This window comes from Lactuca virosa, chromosome 7 (genome assembly GCF_052849685.1).
Source record: "Lactuca virosa cultivar CGN04683 chromosome 7, Lactuca_virosa_CGN04683_v6, whole genome shotgun sequence".
NCBI lineage: Eukaryota > Viridiplantae > Streptophyta > Magnoliopsida > Asterales > Asteraceae > Lactuca > Lactuca virosa.
In genome coordinates this window covers 19,863,428-19,886,803 of record NC_136432.1, presented here as the reverse complement: position 1 = coordinate 19,886,803, position 23,376 = coordinate 19,863,428, and the positions used below count along the sequence as shown (strand labels likewise).

Here is a 23,376-nt window from a genome sequence, read left to right as displayed (position 1 = left end):
AGTAAATAAGACTCGCACGTGTCATCTGAACTAAGGTCAAATGAATCCAACACTGCATCCTTTTGGAGGTGGGTAATGCGCTTCTTGTTGACATGTCCAAGACAACAATGCCACAAGCATGCTTTGTCTAAACCATTAGACGAATCAATATGCAACACATTATTTCCTAAGTTATCTACAACCATCACAGTTTCATATACACCATTACAAGGCAATGCTTCAAAATAAAATAAACCATTATAATAAGCATTAATAGAACCAATTTCATTATTAAACGAAAATCTAAAGCCTTGTCTGTACAAACCATGAAAGGAAATAATATTCCTCGTCATCTCTGACGAGTAACAACAATCATTCAAATCTAAACCTAACCCAATATTAAGCACTAAAGAGTAAACTTCGATCTTGGTAACATGAGACGACTTCCTATTGCCCATTACCAGGTTCATCTTCCCATGCTACACGTCCCTACTTCTTCTTAGCCCCTGCAAATCATAACAAATGTGAAAACCACATCCTGTATCAAGGACCCAAGAAGTAGCATGTGATGAGTTTTTAGATAGAATAGTATAAATACCTGCAAATGTGGGATTTATCTTCCCATCTTTGATGTCCTGCAAGTACTTCGGGCAGCTTCTCTTCCAATGCCCCTTTTCGTGGCAGTAGAAGCACGTTTCTTCTTTCGGATCGGAGGAGGAGGGAGGGGATAACCGGTTTTAGCTTTGGACCCACTAGAAGAAAATATATCATGAGACTTTCCTTTCCAGTTCTTTAAGGGAACTTTCCTCTTTTTCCCCTTTCCATGTCCACTAGCCAGGACTGGGGCAGCAGCGGGAGTGGGAGTGGATTCGACACTTTTTCCGTTTAATCCACTTTCAACAATTCTTAGCAGGCCTTGAAGCTTGCTCAATGTGACTTCCTCATTGCTCGTATGATAAGTCCTCTTGAATTGATCATACCAAGGTGGCAAAGAGTGTAGGACTACGTTAATAGCCAACTCTTCATCAAAGCTCACATTCAACTTCAAGAGATGATCCACATATCTCTGCATGTGTTACAGGTGGGTCGTGATGGACTCTCCATCCCTCATCTTGGTGGTGATGAACGAGGTGACTATTTCATACCTCTCTTGACGCGCTCTTTGATGGTACTTTTCCATCAAGTCCTTGCACATCTCGTAAGGCCAATAGTCCTCGTAGAACCGTTGTAGCTCAGGAGTCATGGTGGCTACCATAATACAGGACACTTTACTAGCATCCTTGTAGTGAGCCCCATACTAAGCTATTTATTCGGGATTAGCTTTGGACTCATCAATCTCGTTCAACGGTTTGCCGAGGACATATTATTTGTCCTCTTAACGCAAGGCCATTCGAATGTCCCGAATCCAATCATTGAAATTGGAACCATCGAATGTGATCCTCGCACAAATGTTCAAGAGCGAGAAGGAGTTGTTGGAGTTGTTGTTAGAGGAACCGGAAGCGTTGTTTGAGGTAGACATCTGCAAAAGAAGAAGGACAAAGTTTTGATTAGATAAGGAATCCTTAATATAACACCCAAAATGAAATATTAAGGCTATGACCCAACATAATAATTCACAATTCGGAAGAGGGATTCCGTAATCTAATTGTAAATTATTTGAAGGTAGGTAAATGACGATTTACCAATTCCACCACGAAAAAACGAAATTAAAAGAATTAGGTTTTAAATGAAATGAAATTCCTAGATTTTTTGAGATTCATTGAACTATTCAATGGCATGTTTAATCTAGATTATGCCCTTCAAGTTTGTGACTGGGATACCGAGGATCACAAACAAGGTGTGAATAACCATGCAAATTAGCTTGGTACTCTCGATGTCATTTACCACTTAATCAATATGTCGGTTAAGTACACGCGCTCCATTGATCTTTGATAATTTATGAGCTACCCATTGCCACTCTTTGTTAGTCAAAGTTAGTGTGTCGGTTAACCACACACGCTCCACTAACGACTTGACAATGTGCAATGTGCAATTTCATGGATTAGCATCAAATTCACATTTTCCTAAAGTAACTAAGATTGAGAATTTATAAAAAACATTTTGAAACATCCCAAAAATACAACCTAAAAATTTTGTTTGAAAACTTTACTAAACCATAATATCAAATATTAAAGTATAAAAACCATGAATCGTGTATCTCAAAATGTCATAATAAGTTTATTAAATCGAAACTAGTGTCAAGATCATATCAAAATATCAGAGTCTAACTCCCAGGCTAAACTGTGGTGTGTGTCATGCCATCATCCCGAGCCCTTCCCTTTGCTAGCTGAAGTACCTGAAACCAAAACCGAAACTGTAAGCACGAAGCTTAGTGAGCTCCCCCAAACTACCACATACCATACAATAACATATAAAGCACATATTGGGCCTTGCCCACTGCATCAGACCGAAGTCCGGAACTAACTAGGGCCTTGCCCACTGCATCAGACCGAAGTCCGGAACTGACTAGGGCCTTGCCCACTTCATCGGACCGAAGTCCGGAACTAACTAGGGCCTTGCCCACTGCATCGGACCAAAGTCTGGAACTGACTAGGGCCTTGCCCACTGCATCGGACCGAAGTCAGGAACTAACTAGGGCCTCGCCCACTGCATCGGACCGAAGTCCGGAACTGACTAGGGCCTTGCCCACTGCAGCGGACCGAAGTCCGGAACTAACTAGGGCCTTGCCCACTGCATCGGACCGAAGTCCGGAACTAAATAGGGCCTCGTCCACTGCATCAGACCGAAGTCCGGAACTAACCAGGGCCTCGCCCACTCCATCGGACCGAAGTCCGGAACTGACTGAACATAACATAACATAGCATATAATATGAACACATATACTGCATACTGCATCGGACCATAGTCCGGAACACATAACACATACCATGCCTGTATCACAAAGACACCAAGCATACTGAACTACTGCATCAGACCGTAGTCCGGAACTACTGCTAACTAAGCGGGCCAGCATTGTGGCCGTAGACCCGTTCCTACTGGAAGGATAACTCACCTCGTAAGGCTGGCTGCTGAAATGCTGCTCGGGAACTGTCTGACTGCTGCTCCGGTAACTCCCCGGCTACAATTCCCAAAAGACACTTAATCAGATACTGATAATTATTCTTAGGGTAAAATGACTATTTTACCCCCTGGTCAAAGTCAACAATCCGTTGACCTGACTCACCGAGTTGGGCCGCCAACTCGTCGAGTCCCTATCTTTCCTTCTACTCCCTTCCCGACTCTACTCGTCGAGTTTAACCAAAACTCGATGAGTTCTCCTCCTTTACTGATATCCTGTCAACCTTCATCCGACTCGCCGAGTTGTATGAAAAACTCGTCGAGTTCACCTTCATCATAAGAACACGTCCAGCCTGTGACTCGCCGCGTTGTATGAACAACTCGTCGAGTCTGTTCTTACGGGTAAGGAGATTGCCTTGGACTCGCCGAGTCAGGGCATAGACTCGCCGACTCCCTCTATACTCAGATCCATGTCTCGACTCACTGAGTCTTTACTCCACTCACTAAACAGACTCGCTACTACTGAACAAGGAGTCTAAGACTCGCGACCTGACTCGTCGAGTCAGAAGAACGACTCGCCGAGTCCTTTTCATGCAGTTTCTATTCAGTCGATTCTAATCAGTTTTAGTGCATCCAATTCATAGATCTGGGTTTCTGGGACTATTTGAATATGTAAAGTTGCTAACTTTACGTGTATCTATGATGCAATGAAGCAATAACACTCAAACTTGGCTATTATGGGGGTTACTTGTCTAGAACAAAGCCATGGCTGCCAAAAGGTGGCCTTCTTGAGCTCATGGAACTCAAGAGAGGCTAGATACGAGATATGAATTGATTACAAAGCTTCATCACTAGGATTTGGGGTTTTTGAGCTCAAAACCATCAATTTGGGGACAAACTAGATCTAACAATACAATAACCAAAATGAAAGCTTTATTACTAGAAAGGATGGCCAAAGAGGAGTATAATCTGGATCTACTTCTTATTCCTTGAGTTCTTCTACCTTCTCCTTCTTCTTCTTACTCAAGAATGCACCAAAATTCCTTCACAAGGCAAAGATCACTCACACACACTTCAAGGAGGCTAGGGTTTTGGGAATAAGTCTCTGAGAGGTGAAGGAGACTGGCTTGGGGCTATAATGGTGTTTAAATAGGGCACACACCCTGAAAATTAGGGCTTCATCCAGACTGGCGGACTCGCCGAGTCGGGAATAACGGACTCGTCGAGTCGCCACATTAAATCCACGTGCAGACCCGCTGCTACTCGACGAGTTAGGGCTACTGACTCGTCGAGTAGCTTCTAAAACAAGAAGTATAATAATGAGAATTGCGTACCAGGAACGGGGCGTTACACATTTAGTTACTTTATATTTGTCATTATACTTATTAATGAGATAATTAATGTTCTATCCTACCCGTTCGGCTAACGACCCTCCACTAGTCAAGAGTGCGGTGGGTAAGAATGGATACCCAATGACGGTCATTTTATAGGTCGCTTCCTTAAACACCCCTTATAGACCAGCTTCGTGAATAAGGCCTACTAACGGTAAGACTGACTTTTCTTATACATATATAATATTAAACATTTAATATATATATATATATATATATATATATATATATATATATATATATATAATGAGAACACCAAAAAGGTTGAGAATGCGATAATAAAGTATATTCATTTGCGATTCCATGTATTCATTTATGGAGAAATGATAAATTTTTACGCCTTTAATTTCAATTGAGAGAAAAAGCATATTCATTTTGATTGTGCGTAAACATTTATCATTTCTCCACAAATGAATATATGGAATCACAAATGAATATACTTGTTCTCGCGTTCTCAACCTTTTAGGTGTTCTCATTTGATCATTTCCCTATATATATATATATATATATATATATATATATATATATATATATATATAGTATAAGGGTGTATTTTAAACATTTCAAAATACTAGGGTTCTTAATCTAATTTAAAATTTTTGAAATTAATACCTTCTAATTTAAAATCTTAAATATTAAAAACCTTGATTTAATAATTATCCAAAATTAAACAATTAATTTAAATTATTAAATCTCATAGGATTATCTATTTAAACAATTTAAAAGATAATACCACCAAAAACCCTAGATTTTCGAAATCTAATATGGGGGAAGGCATTTTTCGAAATTTCTAGGGTTAGCAAACCCTAGAAATCGGAAAAATGGAGGCCAAAGGAACGGGTTCAAAAACCCTAATCAATTTTCGAAACTAGGGTTTAGAAACTCTAATTTCAAAAAATTCAAGCCCTATGGTTTAATTTCCATAAACCCTAATTTGTCAAGTTCAATCTAATGTATCAAATCTAATTGAAAACAAAACCAAAAGCTCTGATACCACTGATGAGTTTTATACAAACAGTCTTATGTGTACATGCAACCCTAGATTGAATCTATGTTTTCTCTATTAGACATACAAGCATTGAACACATAAAGAAAAACCCTAATATGCACCTAATAATTCGAAACCATAAAGATTAGATCACATACCTTTGTTGCTATATAATAATAACAACCAGTTCTTAAAGATCCTTTGCTCTTGGGAACAAGTACCACAAGTGTAGTACCTCTAATGGCTCATAAACACACTAGGGCAAGAGAATAAATATGAGAGAGAGGAGAGAGAAGTGACTTGCTCAAAAGTTCGGCTCTTCTAGGGTTTTCAAAGGGGTGTCTGAATTCAAGAGCCAAAGGGCCCTATTTATACTTGAGGCTAGCTAGGGTTTTAAGGTGGAAACCCTAATTCCTTAGCTTAGGGCCTAAGCAAAGTCCGTGGACCCCTTCCTTAGGGCTTGGACGAAAATCTCTAGAACCTTCTAGGGATTTTCGGCCCTCCCTAATAAGGGTGATCCAATGGCCCAAAACCTCAACTATCAAATATTTCTAATTAATATATCATTCTTATAATACATTAATAAATCATATTTATGCACCAATTTATTATTCTAAATAATAAAACCAGCCTCTCTCTCCAATAGTCATCTTGTCTAGTTGCCAGTGTGAATGCAACCCAAAAGGACCATGCTACTATCAAATCAAGTACATACCAATTATAGTTATGGACTTAGACACTTAATCTAACAATGTGGACATATATTAGAAGTATATAATATTTTTAGAAAATATTAATATAAAAATTACCGTTAAGCGATAAAATTATATTAAAAATAAAAGATTATTTAGGATAAATAATCTAAACGAAAGTCGTAGAAACCATAACCACGAGCACGTGTTTATAAATAAAACTTAAATCTGACTTCATATAAGGAAGTTATGATTTTCAAAGTTTCGCAGGTGAACTTGAAGTGATATATAGTTTTAGCAATTACATATACTGTTTGAATTTCGTCCAATTCGGAGACTGCATCAATCTACTCGAAAAGTTCGCGCGCCACCCCAAAACCGAAAATACGATGTTTACCCCCTAAAAACCTCGAATGGCTGAAATAACATCGCATGTGATCAAAAAGTGATATATAGTTTTAGCATATACGTACATTGTGCGAATTCCGTCCAATTCGGAGACTACATCTACATACACTGTAATTATGCCATTTAATTGACTGTTACATTTAGATGTTTAATGGCATCAATTACAATTTACAGTATAAATAGAGCATCTCCTTGACTGTTTAGATTACACCGAATTAATCAAAAACAATCTCCTCTTTCTCTCTTGCGCTTCTGCTTCTTTTTCCATCTTTTGTTGCAACCAATGTATGATCTGGGCCAAGTGGGCCAACTAAAATTGAGTTCACATAAAATTGTATTTGGAATAATTGGATTAGTATCTAATCCGCTTATCTATTAGATTGCAACATTTTATTCTATTTAATTTTTTTTGTTTGAAAAACTAAATAGATTTAAAAAGAAGTTAGAGAATTTTTTTATTTACTTATATTTTAATAAAATACAATACAATACAATATAAAATTAAATTAAATTTTCATCATCTATTAATATTTTAAAAAATAATATAATATTAAATAACATTAAGAAAAAAAAAACCATGTATATATTATAGACAAAATTGTAAAAATGGTCCCTCTGGTATGCAAAATTTTGGGGTCTTAGTCCAAACCACAAGTTTTTTGGATCCCTGGTCCTTTTGGAGTGGTTTGTATGTGGTTTTGGTCCCTGGACTTAACTCCCGTTAAGTAGGATCTGTTAAGCCCCCTCATGTGCCTCACACGTGAGGGTAAATTCGTCATTTCATATCTAAGGGACCATTTTTGCATAATCCGTTTTTTTGGCTTATTTGACCTTTACCCCCCCCCCCTCTCAAATTTCTTCCTGAAAATTAAAACACACGCACACAAGTTCATCATCTTCTTATTTGGTCTCATTTCTTATCCTCACTATCCCTGTACAGTTAGTTAATAAATATAGATACATAAAGCCAAGTATTTGGGAATCGAAGTAGAAAATAAAGCCCCCAGATTTTCTAATCTTCCTCCCAATCTAGAAAAAAACCCCAAATTCTCATCAAAATCAAGTTTAGATAAAAAAAACATATAGAAAGCCATGTATCTGGGATAGTTGACGACTTAAAGCTAGCCCCCTGCACAAGATCGTATCTCTCAGACCGTTGTGAATTTACACCCAAATGCAGGTTTCCAGCGATGGGGTAATTGTGGAATGTCTCTCTCTCTCTAAGAACTGTTATTGCCTCTCGATTATGTCACAATGTTCATATTCAATCTAAACAATGCTTTCCAGAAGAAATCAAGCACGCAGAAGAAACCTATGAGGTTACTAGTTCATCAGGTTTGATTTCAGGTTTTGATTTCAGGTTTTGATTTCAGGATTTGGTTTTGATTTGTTTTGATTTCGGGTTACTAAGGTACTGAGGTGGATAGATTTGCAAATTGGTATTCTATTCTATTGTGTGTGTACAACCTAAAATGTCGATCTATTTTTCTTCCATACATTGTCTTTCATTCTGATTTCTGTGTTTGATTACATGGAACACAATTTTCGATTTTGATTCCAAAGTTTAATTTCATGGAACACAGCCACCACCAAGTTTCAGCTCCACCCTGCCACAGTCGGCACCCTCTACCGAAAGCCCCTCAATTGCGCCTCAAGTTCATCCCAAAATTCATGTAACCGTCTTGCCCTCTTCCCATTCTGTTTTAGTTCCCATTTTTTCCTCCACTGTCGACGGGATGAAAGGGTGGGAGTGTTTCTTTGATGACAATGGTTTCTTTGGGGAAATTGTTTTGATTTTGGCTGATAATCTGCTTCTGTGAGCACATTTATAAGTTTAATCGAGGATGATGGATTGAATATGCCAAATTGGGGGTATTACGAACCTTCATCCCTACCACTACAACCTCCCAAATCTGGACTATTAAAGATGCGAGGGATGATTTTGGAATCGATTACAGATGATGCTGATGCGATGGCTGGTTCATCCCAAGGACATGATTTTGAAGTCTTTGATTAATCCAAGTTGCAGTAAGATGATCAAACCAGGTGTTCTTTGGAATATTTAGCCACTTTCTCTTCAAATCCACCCCTCGATCTACAATCTGGTGACGAAGAACGTCAGAGCTAAGTAGCAAATTGAGATCGTGAAGCTGTTTGGGATCACGATGTACTGTGGTTTGACCTGGCAGCTTCGTCTTCGACAATTGTGTTTGTTTTTCTTAGTGGAATTGCTTATTGTTTAATTGAGTTTGTGTTTGTTGAGAGAGAGAGAGAGAGAGAGAGGTAAAGGTCAAATAAGCCAAAAACAGATTATGCAAAAATGGTCCCTTACATATGAAATGACGAATTTACCCTCACGTGTGAGGCACATGAGGGGGCTTAACAGATCCTACTTAACGGGAGTTAAGTCCAGGGACCAAAACCACATACAAACCACTCCAAAAGGACCATGGATCCATAAAATCGTGGTTTGGACTAAAACCCCAAAATTTTGCATACCACAGGGACCATTTTTGCAATTTTGTCTATATTATATACTTAACATATTAAATATTAAAAAATAAAATAAAAAAGAACTAAAAAGTGAGTCTTAGAACTGAGCGGGACTTCTCAATTGAGTATTTTCCATCGGTTTTGCCCTTTTGCCCTAGCCTCCCTCAGCTGCCTCTGCTAAACGCTCACCTGAAAGCATCCAGCATCCAACTCCGACCGGCGAGACGACGACCACCACACCATTTCCGGCAGCGAGTCTGCGACAGCATTTCCAGCTACGAGTTTGCGACACCTCTCCGGCTACAACGCACACGTCTCCGTGTTCGGCTTTCACAAACCCCGACTCCGGCTATCACATCTCTGATTCCGAACGCTCACTTCTCAACCTGTTACTCTGTTAAATGTAAATTCCGATTTCAGATGATATTGTTTGTATTAGATGGATTCATTGAATGTTTCCCTTTATACCATTGCAACTTAGAATGATAGAATCTGTGCAGTTAGAGTTCCTGTCTGTCTACCGATCTATAATTAAAAGATTGGAGGCAAAGTCATTGTTTGCGTTTTTTTTTTCCTCTTTGTAGTCTAGTGATGTATATGTTGTGTTTCTTTGTTCAGCTTGGGAGTCATTGAAATTTGAAGGGATAATTGATCTCGGCCCGGCCCGCTGTAGAATCCGGATCTAATATCCAACCCAAAACGAAAACCTTTGATTAGGCACGCACTATAAAGGCATAAACCCTTATCGTCCCTCCCATTTTTCATTCGAAATTTCCGTTTGATCTATAGAAAGAGAGAAGTATCAAGAATGTCGGGCTTCTCCTTCTCTACCAGTTTATCAACCTCCTCATCATCTTCATCCCCATCACCGTTTTCATTTGCATCGTCTTCATCTACATCTCCGTTCTCATTCTCAAACCCTGCCTCATCCCCTTCGCTATTTGGTTCATCTACATCCTCTAATCCGACATTCGGAGCGCCTTCATCGTCAACTCCTTCGTTTGGGTTTTCGTTTGCATCTTCGTCATCTTCTACGCCGTCTTCCGCTGCACCCTCCGCCTCCGCTCCATCACCAACTTTTGGTTTCGGGGCTTCTTCCGCTGCTGCAACCGGCTCTACACTGTTCGGTACATCGTCTCCTGCCGGGGCATCACCGTTTGGTGGATCTGGTTTGTTTGGATCAAGCTCTAGTTCTAGTGGCACTACCACCACCACTACAAGTTTATTCGGTTCTACTTCTACTTTTGGAACCGGTAGCATATTTGGGGCTTCTTCAGCTTCAGCTTCGAGCACAACTACACCTACTGCGGTTAGTTCGCCTTTTTCTACAGGCTTATTTGGATCATCATCTACTTCTGGAACATCAACTCCAATTTTTTCTTCAGCGTCATCTGGGGCTGCTTCATCATCATCAGCCCCATCTTTACCTAATTTATTTGGCTCAGCTTCTTCATCAGCAGCCCCTTCTTTTTCTAATTTTGGTGCATCATCATCTAGCTCAATGTCAAGTTCAATTACAACACCACCGGCTTCATCTGCAGCACCAGGGTTTTCGTTCCTCAACGCTTCGAGCTCCAGCTCAGTCACTTCTTCCGCTGCTTCTGCTCCAGGTTTCTCATTCCCAAGTGCAACCGCCTCTGCACCCTCGTTTTCGTTTGCCTCCAGTTCAGCCGCGCCATCTACTACCACTTTGTCTGCTGGTTCATCGTCAAGCCCCACCTCTAGCTTCTCTTTTGCGAATGTAACAGCCTCTTCTGCGGCTCAATCATCTTCGGGGCTGGCTTTAACTACAAGAACTGCTTCTACGACAGTAGCTACAACGACTACTTCTAGTGCTTCCACATCTGCCAGTAGCACTCTGTCGTTCCCTTCATTTGTTACATCTTCATCTAGTGCTACACCAGCTACTGGATCTGTTCCAAGTTTCGCAAGCCCTGCCATTGGTGCTGCTTCTTCCGGAACTTCAAGTTCTTTTTTGGGATTTCAAACTTCCTCTAAGACTACAGCTGCTACTACCCCATCTTCTCAACCGCAATCTACAGCTGCTTCATCTTTGTTTGGTGAGTTTGTTGGTATAATTATCTTTAGTTTCTGGTTTGAAGTTAATGGACAGTATACATGGTATTGGTACATTATATGGTCATGTGAGTTCATATAATAACGATTTGTAGGTTATCTTTAGCCATTGTTTTGTTGATTATTGTGATTTGAATAATTAGAAGTAGCCAGTGAGATAATCAGGTGCTTGCTTAAGGATAATTTAGGTATTTAGTATTTGTCGGTAATCAGTTTATTGTTGGCAACTTGTTACCCATTTTATGTGCTTAACCAAATCTGATCATTTTGATTCTAAGTTATGAGAAACCTAGACACTCTCAAAACTGGTTATTGTTACTTTATAGACATCCCTTTAGATTGTGTCGAGCTCATAGTAGCAATGGCATTGATGAACAAATTGAATCTAACTTGTTTATTTCCACATTTGAGAGGTGTGTCTCTCCCAAAAAAATTGAATGATTTTATTTTTAGGCCATAATATATATATTCTGTATTGTATTAACTCTTTTGTTGTTTGTGTCTGAAGGTATTCCTGCAGCCACAACAACCACTTCAACCATTACAACCACTACTGCTCAAACATCATCCTCACTTGTTGTAGCTTCCAGTAGCGGGTCAGTCATCACTCATCACCACAGTATATCAAAATATATAATTTTTTATTCAAGTTAAAATATTATTTTGAAAACAGTATTGCTGATAAAGATCATAAAGTTCATCTTTATCATACTACTTTTTTTTTTAAATAAATTGCTAAGGCATGTGATTGTCTGCAGGACAAGTACGAGTGTGAGCACAGCTGTTGTCCCTGCACCAAAGTTACCATCTGAAATTACTGGAAAGACTGTTGAGGAGGTACATCTTAATTTCCTTGATTGCTATTCTGGCTAAAAAACAAAGTCCTATAATTATAAATATAATGCAAAAATAAAGTATGTTAACAGCCTGCCTATAATATTAATGTTAGAAAGATGTAAGTAAGTAGGTTGCTGTATTGTGAAATTTGAGGAGCACATCATGACATTTATTTTGGGTTGGGTTTCTTCTTTTGTTTAAAGATCATCAAGGAGTGGAATGTGGAGCTCCAGGAAAGAACCGGAAAGTTCCGGAAGCAAGCTAATGCAATTGCTGACTGGGACAGGAGAATCTTGCACAACCGTGATGTTCTTCTTAAACTTGAGGTCACTCATAACTCTTTTTTATTCTTAAACTTAAGCTCAAGAGTGGAAATGAAAAAATAGCTCTTTTTTATTTATTTCTTGATTTTGAATTTTGTTTATAAACAAAAAAACAGGCAGAAGTTGCTAAAGTTGTTGAGACCCAATCAAACCTTGAGCGCCAGCTGGAACTTATCGAGACTCATCAGCAAGAGGTAGTTTGAATATTATGATACTGAGTGAGGGAGGGGTAGTAGTTGTAAATTGGTATAATAATAATAATTAAATAAATTATTGTTGTTAGGTTGACAAGTCATTACAAAGTGTGGAAGAAGAAGCTGAGCGAATATACAAAGATGAACATGGCCTACTTCTTGATGATGAAGCAGCTTCAACCAGAGATGCAATGTAAGTTTCTAGAGTGGAGGGCATTTACGTCTTTTGCACATTACAAACAAGGCGCTTCTTATTGTTTTCATTTGCTAAATTTCAGGTATGAGCAGGCTGAATTCATAGAGAGAGAAATGGAACAGATGACTGAACAAATAAAGTCGGTTATTCAGACTCTTAATGCCAATCAGGTTATTTGTCTTTTTTTATTTGGCAATGCAAAAAGCAGCTTTGAAAAGTAAAAAAAAAATGATTAATTTGAATATGTTTAATAGGCGGGAGAAGTTGAAGCAAGTGATGGTATGGGTATGGGTATGGCCCCACTGGATGTGGTGGTTCGGATCCTTAACAATCAACTCAGTTCATTAATGTGGATCGACGAAAAGGTTGTATTTATATATTTAATTTTGTATTTACAAAAATAACAACTTTTTTTGAAAATCAGAAAAATAACATAACTAAATTAAAATTAATATAAACAGGCTGAAGAATTCTCTTCGCGTATTCAAAAGCTGGCCAAGCAAGGATCTGCTGCTGACCGGGAACTCATGGCCCCAAAATTTTGGCTGTCTCGCTGAATGTCTTACTGTTCTTTCTCTCTGCTCCTTGCTTAACAGTAAAAAAAATTATTACTCCTATTAAGAAATTTGGATATGTGAAAACAATAACCGGATTAATATTATTGTGAAAATGCTATTGCTAATATTACTTTTTACATCATCAACTTCAGTAGTTTTTATATTCATTCATTTCTTAATGTTTTATCTAGAATGGATTTGAGTTGTAGTTTCTTCATCTTTAACATGTTAAATGATGATACGTTTTTTGTTTAGAAAATAGGTCATGTGTCAATTATATGTTAAGGGTTTGGGAGGAAAAAAGGTATTCATTCTTCTGAAATTGATAAGTAACTTGGTTCTTCTTGAATGACAACATTTTCAAATATAGTATTTTCACCTTATGTTTGGGTTACATGGAATCTAGATTGTGAGGATATTTCAACAATCTCAAAGCATGACACCGATATGCAGGAGTGGTCAGTTTTGGATTGAAACCGAACCCAAACCATTAATTTCTTTGGTTTTTTGGTTTTGAAACCCGCCGGGTTTGGTTTTTGAACGGGTTCAATTTTTCGGCTCATGGGTTGGTTTCTTTAGTTTTCAGGTTCAACCCATGGGTTGATGTGTTTTGGTTTTAAACTGATTTTACAACAATTCTAAATAAAATGAAACAAATTCAGTGTGTTGTCATCTTCTTTGCGTGTAGACTCATGAGCCTTTGTCTTGCTTGTGTCTTATTTACGGATCAACTAGACAATTTATTGACTTTGGGATAGGGTTTGTGTTTTCATGATGTACTCGTGCCCGTGCGAAGCTTAGAGAATGAGATAAGAGTAGTGTTAGTAATGAAACAGACGAGGTTAGGGTTTTAAACTTTTCTATATTTATTGTTTAATAAAACATATATCATTTATTAAAAATATATTATTAAATAACTAATAGTATGTATATCAGCCTATCAGGAAGATATGAACTTTTATAGAAAATTTAGTGTTGCACGTCATGCTTGACGTGCACGTCTGACACCCGAATTCGTCGAGATTGGAGAGACGTGGACCATCAGAAGCGTGACATGTGGCAATGTTGTGTTAGTGAGTTGTTATTATTCATCCAATAGTCTTGATTGAATTTGGCTATTCCGAACCTATAATCGTTAATCTTGCAAAAGTCAGAAAGATATGTATAGATCTATACGGGGTTTGACACCCCCACCTACGATTGCTAGCTACAATCCCGACATGATAACTTTCTTTGTTTCATTATTCGACGTTCGATGAAACATCCTATGGGGGAAATTATAGTCTACAACGTCGATTATGAGGACTAATGGTAATACATCCTGAAAGACTTAGAGATTTAACTACCTAGAGGGGTGAGTAGTTAATATAATAGATCAGGATCGATAAAATATTCTATAAAGATAGTAAGATATGATTGATAAAATATCCTATAAAGATATTAAGATAGGATTGATAAAATATCTCATAAAAATAGTAAGATATGATTGATCAAATGTCTTATAAAAATAGTAAGATAAGATTAATAAAATAACCTAAAAATGTATTATAAATTAAGAAAAACAATACAGAACCTTAAAGGACAATATTCAGAAAACCTCTAAGATTCAAGATACAATGAACTTTAGAAGATCAACATAGTATAATTTAAGAAACAAGGAATATAAGAAAAATGATCATAATCATTGTAAAAATTCCTAAAAAGTTTTCAAATGAGTTTATTGAATGTTTATTTAAACCTGCAAACTAATCAACATCAAGTTGACGTTTTCAAAATCGTATATATTCCTAGGATGGAGTAGATATAACATAAGGAATGACAAGTAGCTTAAGATAGATAAGTTTCTTTTATTTATCCCATGTAATAAACATTATTATCAATAAAAGGTATTTAAAGTTTGCGCTCTGTGATTTGGATAATCTATATATCGTCGTCACCCCTCGACATTTCCGCCGACGGCCGGGGAAGTGTGACACATTTTCACCCATCGTATATGTCATTTCATTTGCAAAATGTATGTAGTATTTTGTAGACTTTTGGTCAAAACACGAGCAAATGGATTTAAAATGAGGCATACTTGATTCACAATTGGCGTATTTGATTTAGGTATTTGATTTAGTTTCTAGTACGCCTAATTAACCATATATGATGTGTGTATTAACCGTATTATATTAATTTAGCCCTTTTATAATACGATTTTCATTACAACCGTATTAGATACGGGTGTACTATATTACCTATTTTCCAGTAGTACGAGGCAAGTAAGTTAAAAGGATTGAAGTGTATTTCAATTTATTTCTTAATATTATAAATTTATGATCATATCTACCAACATCAATTATGTAATCGAATTTACAAAATTATACAAAATGAATGGGCCAGCTTAATTCATAAAGTTAGACAAAAACATGGGCACAATTAAGATGCAGAGTGGCATTGCACTGATAAAAAAACAAATCTTGCACATTTTGGGGCATTTTTCTGTATTCTAACGACTAACAAGTAAAGTTGTTAATCTGACAAAAAAACAAAAAACACAGTGAGTATTAGTAAATTTGCCATGATGAATTCAAAGAAGGTTGAGGCGCCCTGATGCATCAAGTAGCTGTTGGATGTTATGAGCAGCAGAAGTCAAAGTAGCATGACCCTTACAGAAAGCAAATCTGATATATCTATTATGCTTCTCTGAACTTGTATGGAAAAACCCGCATCCAGGAACAGCCACAACTCCAGCTTCTTTTATTAATTCCTCCACAAATTCAACCTGAAAAATCCATCCATCATAATTAAAACATAAAAATAACAACATGCTATTTAATATAATAAAATAGAATGGATTCACATACGTCCATAAGTTTGCAAGTATCTGGAAGCGCTGCAAATATGAAAAACGAACCCATTGGCATAAATTGAACCTGGAACCCCACATCTCCAAGCAACTTGAACACAAAATCTCTTTTTCCTTCATAATCCTAACTCCCAACACACCAACTACATTATTGTCAAAACTAGAAAATATAAAAACCTACATTTTAAAAATCCTCTTACTTTTCTCAGTGATTTATAGTACTCTGGTGGACTTTTTAATGCAGTCAAGGCAGCTTCCTGAAATGGCGCAGGGGCAGAATCTGTAAGTTTCGCATGAATGTTTCTGATTGCAAACGCAATGCAAGATGGACCTATGGCCCACCCCACCCTCCACCCTGTAGTTGGTCAAACTTAGTCAAACACCCAAACCAAAATGATTAAAAGATAAACCCACCCACCCACCTGTGACACTATATGTTTTGGACAAGGAAGACGTGATGATGGTTCTGGTTTGCATTTCTGGTAGTGAGGCCAGGCTTATATGAGGTTTTTCATTGTCATATGTTATATGTTCATACACCTGCACAAACATTTTCAGACTCTGAATGCAAAAATAAAACAGATTCAAATTCATGTATATAATTAAAAGTTATATCATACTTCATCTGTAACAACTATGCAATCCTTTGTTATGCAATATCCAGCAATCATCTGTAGCTCTTCCATGTTAAAAACTTTTCCAGTTGGGTTGTGAGGACTGTGTATAAAATTCCAAATTCAAAAGTATAAAAATATATAAAATTCCAAATTCAGAAAAATATATGATATATGATATACGTACCTATTCAGTACCAGAGCTTTTGTCTTTGCAGTAAAAGCATCTGAAAGTTTGACCTCGTCAAGTCTCCAATAAGGTGGGTCCAGGGCTACATACACCTGTTAAGATTCAAGATTCATTCATTCATCATATTTCATATTCACAAAAATTATAGCACCGAAAACTTACAGGGACTCCTCCAGCCATTAAAATACATGTTTCATACGTTTCAAAACAAGGATCAAAAAGTATTACTTCATCCCCAGGGTTAACTACTGCAAAACAAAACATAACATACAAAAATATAGATATTTTTTTTATTCGTGTTTCTGAATGAGTATAAGGGGATTATTGGGAAAGTTGTGAGTAGACATGCTTGCAAACATTGTGGCAGCAAATGCCTCGGTCTGACCACAGCAAATGGCAATATCTGTTACGGGATCAACATCTAAGCCATGCATTTGCTTCATTTTATCCGCAACCAGATCACATATTCCCTGAACATGCCTTCAATTACAATTTGCAAAAAAAAAAATGTCAGTTCATATGTCTGTGTAGAGCGCATTACACTATATCAAAGCTGAAATTACAGTATAAACAAGTGTTGGGATTTGCGTTTAAACAAGAGTTGCAATAACTTGGTTGGAATGTTGGGTAAAAACTGGTTATGATTTTAAGACAGAAGAAAACGAGTTAATGAGATAGTTTATTTCACTATCCCCCCAATTTTAGGACTATTTTGAACGTTGTGATATCAAACTGAAACCAACTCCCGATTAAAAAAATGATGAATTCGGCCAAAAAAACACATAAAATTAGGGATCCAATTCTGGAACAAGTGGAAGTTAACAGACCTGTATTGGTTAAAATCGGAGGTGATAGCGGAGACGGCGGCGGCCTTGATATTGGGAGGTGCCGGGAAATCAGGGAAGCCTTCGGCGAGGTTAATGGCGTTGCTACGTTCAGCTAGATAAGATAGTTGTTGTATTGGGGAAGGCTTTAGGGTCTTAGCTACCGACGACAGCTTTGCTTCCATGGCATTATCTCATTCCTAAACAACCCACCATGTACTGTAGAAAAAGGGGGCGTGCAGTGCAGAAAAGAACTACAGTATATCAGTAGCAATTGGTAACGTTGACTACTTACTTGACTTTCCTCAACGCTGACTCCTACGTAAAAAGTAAAAACATCTTTCAAAATAAATAATTACTTTTCATTATTATTGCTTTATAAACCTCATCTTCATGATCCCTACTCCGTTTACCACTCGGAGAAGCTACTGTGGATGATGATGGAGAAGCAGTTACAGACGCAGATACATTTACATGAACAGATTCAGATTCCGACAAAGTTGATGACCACTAGAACTAAATAGAAGATTTGGTATCACAAATCACAAACTCAAAACACAAACCTTGTATGAAGTTAATGTGAATAAGAACTAAATAGAAGATTTGGAAAGAATTTATATCAAAGTGGAGAGGGAAATGACACCGTTACAGTAACAAAATCCAAGCTCTATTCGACAATCTTAGATAGTGGCAAAACGCGCAGTAGTTTCGTGTTCTTGGCTACCACTACACGACACAAAATGTTTTTTCTCAACCCGAACACGACACGACACGATATCGTGTTTTTTTTATTAACACGAACACAACAAAATTAACAAAAAACAGCCAATTGCATAGAGCCACCCATAAGTTCTAAAAAAGTTAAATTCAAACTTGAAAAACACGAATAAGACAACAAAAATTACATAAAACAACATAGAATGATGTAAAGGTCTTCAATTGTATGACTCCATTGTTTGATGTTTAACCGTGCTATCTAATTCCATAATATCATCCGTAAGTTCTTGTAAACACATCTCTTCATCGCTTACAAAACAATAAACATATTAAAATTTGTTAATCATTAATTAAAATATCAACAAGAAAACACAATTACCTTTAATCTCATTTTTAGTTTCACATATGTATTGTTTTGAGCAGGGTTATTGACATAGAAGCAAAAATAATGTTTTCCATTTGGTTTTAAAAGGTCCTTCAACTAATTTTCGTTCCTCTAACCCCACTAAAGTGACAAATTACCTGCCAAAATAAGGTTTTCTTCATTTTATTACCGGTTACCCGGTTTGTAACACCCGGTTCCCGATACGTATTTAAATTTAATTAATTGTATGTTTTTACACTGGGACTCGACGAGTTGGAGGCCCAACTCGTCGAGTAGACTAGACTCTTGGACGCGGCTTTTAAGTAACCTACTCGACGAGTCGGAGAGCCCGACTCGGCGAGTAGGACTGTCTGGATGAAACCCTAATATTTAGGGTTTGCACCCTATTTAAACACCTTATCTTGTCCCAACCCAACCTCCATCATCCCTCCCAGTCCAGAAAAGCCCTAAATCGAAACCCTAACATTGATTAAGTGTTCTTGAGTCATTTTTGTGTGGTTGTGGTGGTTGTGAAGCTTGAGAAGGAAGAAGGAGCGTGGGAGTTCAAGTGGAAGCTAGTAGATCTAGAGGTTGTGTCCCATTTCCAGCTCATTTGAGGTAAAAAAGCTTCAACCTTGACCATCTATCTCTTAGATCTCTACTTAGGGCTCATTTCCACCCTTTCTAAGCCTTTATAGAGTCATACTCGGGATTTTGTGGTTTTAAGAAGGTATGGCTTCAGATCTGGAACCATTGAGGGTTCTTATGGAATAAAGGTGCCAACTTTACTGCCATAAGCACCCCATGCATCTTGTAGACTCCATTTTAGGGCCTTTTATGCCAAATACCCCATGGATGGACGTCAAGTTTGAAACTTTACGTGTATTATGGACCCTAGGAGGTCAAATCTATGTTTTGAATGCATCAAGACCTACTGAAATCGAGTGTATAGTTTTGGACACAGAGGGACTCGGCGAGTCACTCATGTAACTCGGCGACTCAGTTCGAATTCCCCCCCCCCCCAAATCTCCTCTGATAATGGACCATGTGTTAAGTTAGAAGGACACTCAGTCAGTTGGGCTCATTGAGGACCTGGAAATCATGGGACTCGGCGAGTGTATGAACTAACTCGGCGAGTTTAAGGCTATGTCCCAAGAGTATGAAGATGGACTCAGCGAGTCCAGCACCAAGAGCATCACCTTGCATGAAGATGAACTCGACGAGTTCATGAGGAACTCGACGAGTCAAGGACTAAACGTCCCAGCTAGCATGAAGATGGGCTCGGCGAGTCCAAGGATGAATTCGCCGAGTCACATGAATAGGGTCTCGACTTTGTATCATGGAACTCGACGAGTTGGTGGACCAACTCGGCGAGTTGACCAAAATTTGACTTTGACCAACAGTTGACTTTGACCATGGTGTTGACTTTAACTTTGACCTTGACCTAAGTTAACCATGAAATGGTAACTAAGGAAGATGATTATGTATAGGTTTTGAGAGGAGTTGATCCCGGCAGCAAGGACAGTTCAGACACTTAGCTTTACGAGGTGAGTTACCTTCCAGTAGAAATGGGTCTAAGTAACCAAGGCCGACCCGCTAGTACGAGTCATAGTAGAGATGATTGTCTTCGTGATAATTATCTGGTATGTTGTTATCTGTTATGATTATGTGTCAGTATGATATGACTTATGTGATAATGGTAGTAGGGGGAATAGTCCCCGGTTACCGGTCGATAGTGCCCAAGGGGTAGTCCAGTACCCAACTATGCTAAATAGTATGTTTATGTTATGTTATGTTATTATGTGGTAGTGGTAGGGGTGAAATAGTCCCTGTAACCGGTTGAGATACACCGGAGGGTAGGTCGGGCACCCATATATGCCTGACAGTGAGGTAGGTTGAGCACCTTGGTATGCTCAGTAGGGTAGGTCGGGCACCCAGATATGCCTGACAGGGTAGGCCGAGCACCCAGATATACCCGTCAGTATGTGATTTGTATGGTATGTGGTATGATGGGGGAACATGGCTAAGTTTTTTATGATATGATATGAATCGTTGATGTTTTTCATTAAACTATTTTATGGGTTACTTTATTAAAAACAAAAATTTTTGGTCTTGAAAATTGGGATGTTACAAGTTGGTATCAGAGCGAGGTTTGAGGGATTCGGACACGCCTTCGGGGGTGTCTGGACTCAAATCGAGGGTTTGAAAGATTTTTACAAGAAAATAGTTTTCCTAAAATTTAAAAATAAGAAGGTTTGAGAAAAAACAAGGTGTGTGTTGCGTACAACCGGCCGAGCTCAAGTAAGTTTTCCCCAAGATACCCATACATGTTATGTTATGATGTGATATGATTATGAGAACCGCATGCTAGATTAGGTCTAAGGATCTAGGAATGATGCCTTATACGCTTGTTGCCTTTGTATGAGAACTGCATGCTAGATTAGGGCTAAGGATCTAGGAAGATGCCTTATGTGCCTGCTATATGTGCTTATAGAATTATATGTTAGAAATGATTAGTCAGTAATATGATGGCCTGAGGAGGATATGCTTGGTATGGTTACTTTATGATCGAATGCTGCTTGCTTTGTGCTTTTAGAAGTTCTAGCTATCTTTAGCTAACTAGTAAACGAATATGTTAAGTTACATATTGCGAGGACTAAATAATTTCAGAAGGTTAGGTCTAGCCCTATTGCGCAGCTCGTGTTGAGTCCAACCGTTGTAGGGAAGGGCCTCTCATTCGAAGAATTATCTGGTCTTAGTGATATATAATGGTATTCGCAAGCTAGTTAGGTGAAGGTGGCGGGAATTCCATGTGCAGCTGATGGTAGAGAGTAGGTAGGAGAGTTACCCTGGGGTAAGCCTGGGACGAGAATAGTGGGGAGAGCAGTAGTAGTAAAAGGGACTTGGTGAAGTCAAGGCAGTCCTTGAGGAAAGTACGGATAGATGTGGAAGGTAGTATGGGCCCGTACTACTAGAAGCAGAGGATTCGTACTCAAGACAAGGAGGGATGAGATAGAACCAAGGAACTTATAGTATGAGAAACCTCTCGAGGTTATGTATGACTGTGATGATTATGTGCTTTGTTTCAGAATGGTGATGATTACGCGCCACGGAGCAGGAGGATCAGGATCAGGATCATGATCAGGTTCGGATCCCGAACCAATTGATGAGAGACTGCACGAGTTCATTGCGTCAGACATCACGAGAGGCATCCTTGAGGCGACCCCGGTGATTTTCGGGTCGATCAAGGAGGGGATTGTCGAGTTGATGGAGGATCGCCTCAGGGCGTTCAGGAACGATATGACATCCGGCCAGGAGGGGACTCGCACACTATCCTTCAAGGACTTTAGGGGATGTGGTGCACCATACTTCCACGGGGTAAAGGACCCCATTGTTGCCAGAAGATGGATTGCAGACATGGAGTCTGCTCAGTTGACTAGCTTCTGTCCTGAGGGGTCGAAGGTTCGATATGCTGCTGGATGTTTGAGGGATAGGGCTAGAGATTGGTGGGAGTCAGTGGGCGATTCTTTGGGAGCCGCAGCCATTGAGGCTATGACCTGGTCTGACTTTGTGACCAGGTTTAGGGCTAAGTTTGCGCCGACTGTGGAGCTCCGGCAGCTGGCCATTGAGTTTCTTGACATGAGACAGACTACAGAGTCGGTGGCGGAGATTACCGCCAAGTATCGGGAGAGGGCCTTATTGGTGCCTCAATATGCAAGAGACGAGGAGATGCGGAAGACCCGCTATCATGACATGTTGATGGCAGATATTCGGAAGCATGTCAGCTACTCAACGTGCCCGACCCTGGATTCCATGATTGCCAGGGCGAGGGAGAGTGATATCGATTTAGAGCACCTCAGGAAGAGGAAGGCAGAGACGGAGCAGGTTACTGGGGTTTCGGGGAAGAAACCTAAGGGATCCGACGCTAGGTCGAAGGGACATCAGGGCCGGAGCCGCTGTGGAAAATGCGGCAAGCCACACGAGGGGGTATGCAGGGCGAGGGTGTAACCAATCGTTATTTCAAACCTATGTAATAGTATAGGTCAATGTGTAGTTCTTTTTATAATAATAAAGAGAAATTTTAGCATAATGTGCATATTTACATAATTGACCCTCAAAAATAAATTATTTAGCAATCTCGATTGGGATGAACCAAGTGATAGAGATTGTAACAAGGTTTCCAAAAACATAAAGAACACTAAAATCCGAGTTATAACGAAGAAATTATGACCAATCGAAAATCCGCGACAAAACCGGCAAAACACTGTTCAGTGTAAAAACTGAATTTTCGATAAAAGACTTTTTAGCCTTAACAATCTAAATGAAAGTTGTAGTTTATGTTAAACCGAGAACTTTCATAAAAAAACGGAAAAATCTGACTTCGTATGAGGAAGTTATGATTTTTCTAAGTTCCAGTATAGCAGTGTACAACTAAAAACTCGAAATTTAGATCGAGTGATTTTTAGCCGACACAACCTAAACGAGAAATGAAAGTCTCATCGGTAGTATTACAACGGTAAAAAGACAGACAAAAACGGACGTTGCATGAAGAAGTTATGAATTTTTAACGGATTCCCATCCCGGTCTGTTTAAAATAATAATATTAAAAATAAAGTCAAAATTAACCG

At 38.6% G+C, this 23,376-nt stretch overlaps 2 protein-coding genes across 3 annotated transcripts; one reads left to right on the top strand and one right to left on the bottom strand.

The window, feature by feature from the left end:
- Window positions 1-9,695: 9,695 nt before the first annotated feature.
- On the top strand, window positions 9,696-13,330 carry EMB2766 (structural constituent of nuclear pore). Its single transcript, XM_079061318.1, has 9 exons — window positions 9,696-11,068; window positions 11,593-11,680; window positions 11,843-11,921; window positions 12,125-12,247; window positions 12,361-12,438; window positions 12,528-12,631; window positions 12,717-12,804; window positions 12,889-12,999; window positions 13,096-13,330. The coding sequence occupies exons 1-9, from the start codon at window positions 9,817-9,819 to the stop codon at window positions 13,189-13,191; spliced, it is 2,019 nt and encodes a 672-aa protein (XP_078917444.1). The 5' UTR covers window positions 9,696-9,816; the 3' UTR covers window positions 13,192-13,330.
- A 2,270-nt stretch (window positions 13,331-15,600) lies between these two features.
- LOC145123520 (uncharacterized) lies at window positions 15,601-17,977 on the bottom strand. 2 transcript variants are annotated; one of them, XM_079058731.1, is made up of 9 exons: window positions 17,671-17,977; window positions 17,193-17,323; window positions 17,006-17,088; window positions 16,841-16,935; window positions 16,660-16,756; window positions 16,462-16,579; window positions 16,240-16,394; window positions 16,038-16,163; window positions 15,601-15,955 (listed from the first exon to the last, which is right to left on the bottom strand). In XM_079058731.1, the coding sequence occupies exons 1-9, from the start codon at window positions 17,850-17,852 to the stop codon at window positions 15,761-15,763; spliced, it is 1,182 nt and encodes a 393-aa protein (XP_078914857.1). In that variant the 5' UTR covers window positions 17,853-17,977; the 3' UTR covers window positions 15,601-15,760. The 2 variants fall into 2 exon arrangements, with proteins under 2 accessions (XP_078914857.1, XP_078914856.1); XM_079058730.1 differs by having other exon boundaries at window positions 17,006-17,091; window positions 17,671-17,974.
- Between the last annotated feature and the right edge of the window lie 5,399 nt (window positions 17,978-23,376).

Bases quoted from the DNA above. Each gene is read 5' to 3' on its own strand.
- EMB2766 (XM_079061318.1), top strand. From the start codon at position 9,817: ATGTCGGGCTTCTCCTTCTCTACCAGTTTATCAACCTCCTCATCATCT. The intron at 12,439-12,527 runs GTAGTTTGAATA...TATTGTTGTTAG, and splicing joins TCGAGACTCATCAGCAAGAG to GTTGACAAGTCATTACAAAG. The intron at 12,805-12,888 runs GTTATTTGTCTT...TATGTTTAATAG, and splicing joins AGACTCTTAATGCCAATCAG to GCGGGAGAAGTTGAAGCAAG.
- LOC145123520 (XM_079058730.1), bottom strand. From the start codon at position 17,852: ATGGAAGCAAAGCTGTCGTCGGTAGCTAAGACCCTAAAGCCTTCCCCA. The intron at 16,395-16,461 runs GTGGGTGGGTGG...GACCAACTACAG, and splicing joins CAAAACATATAGTGTCACAG to GGTGGAGGGTGGGGTGGGCC. The intron at 15,956-16,037 runs GTATGTGAATCC...TGGATTTTTCAG, and splicing joins ATACTTGCAAACTTATGGAC to GTTGAATTTGTGGAGGAATT.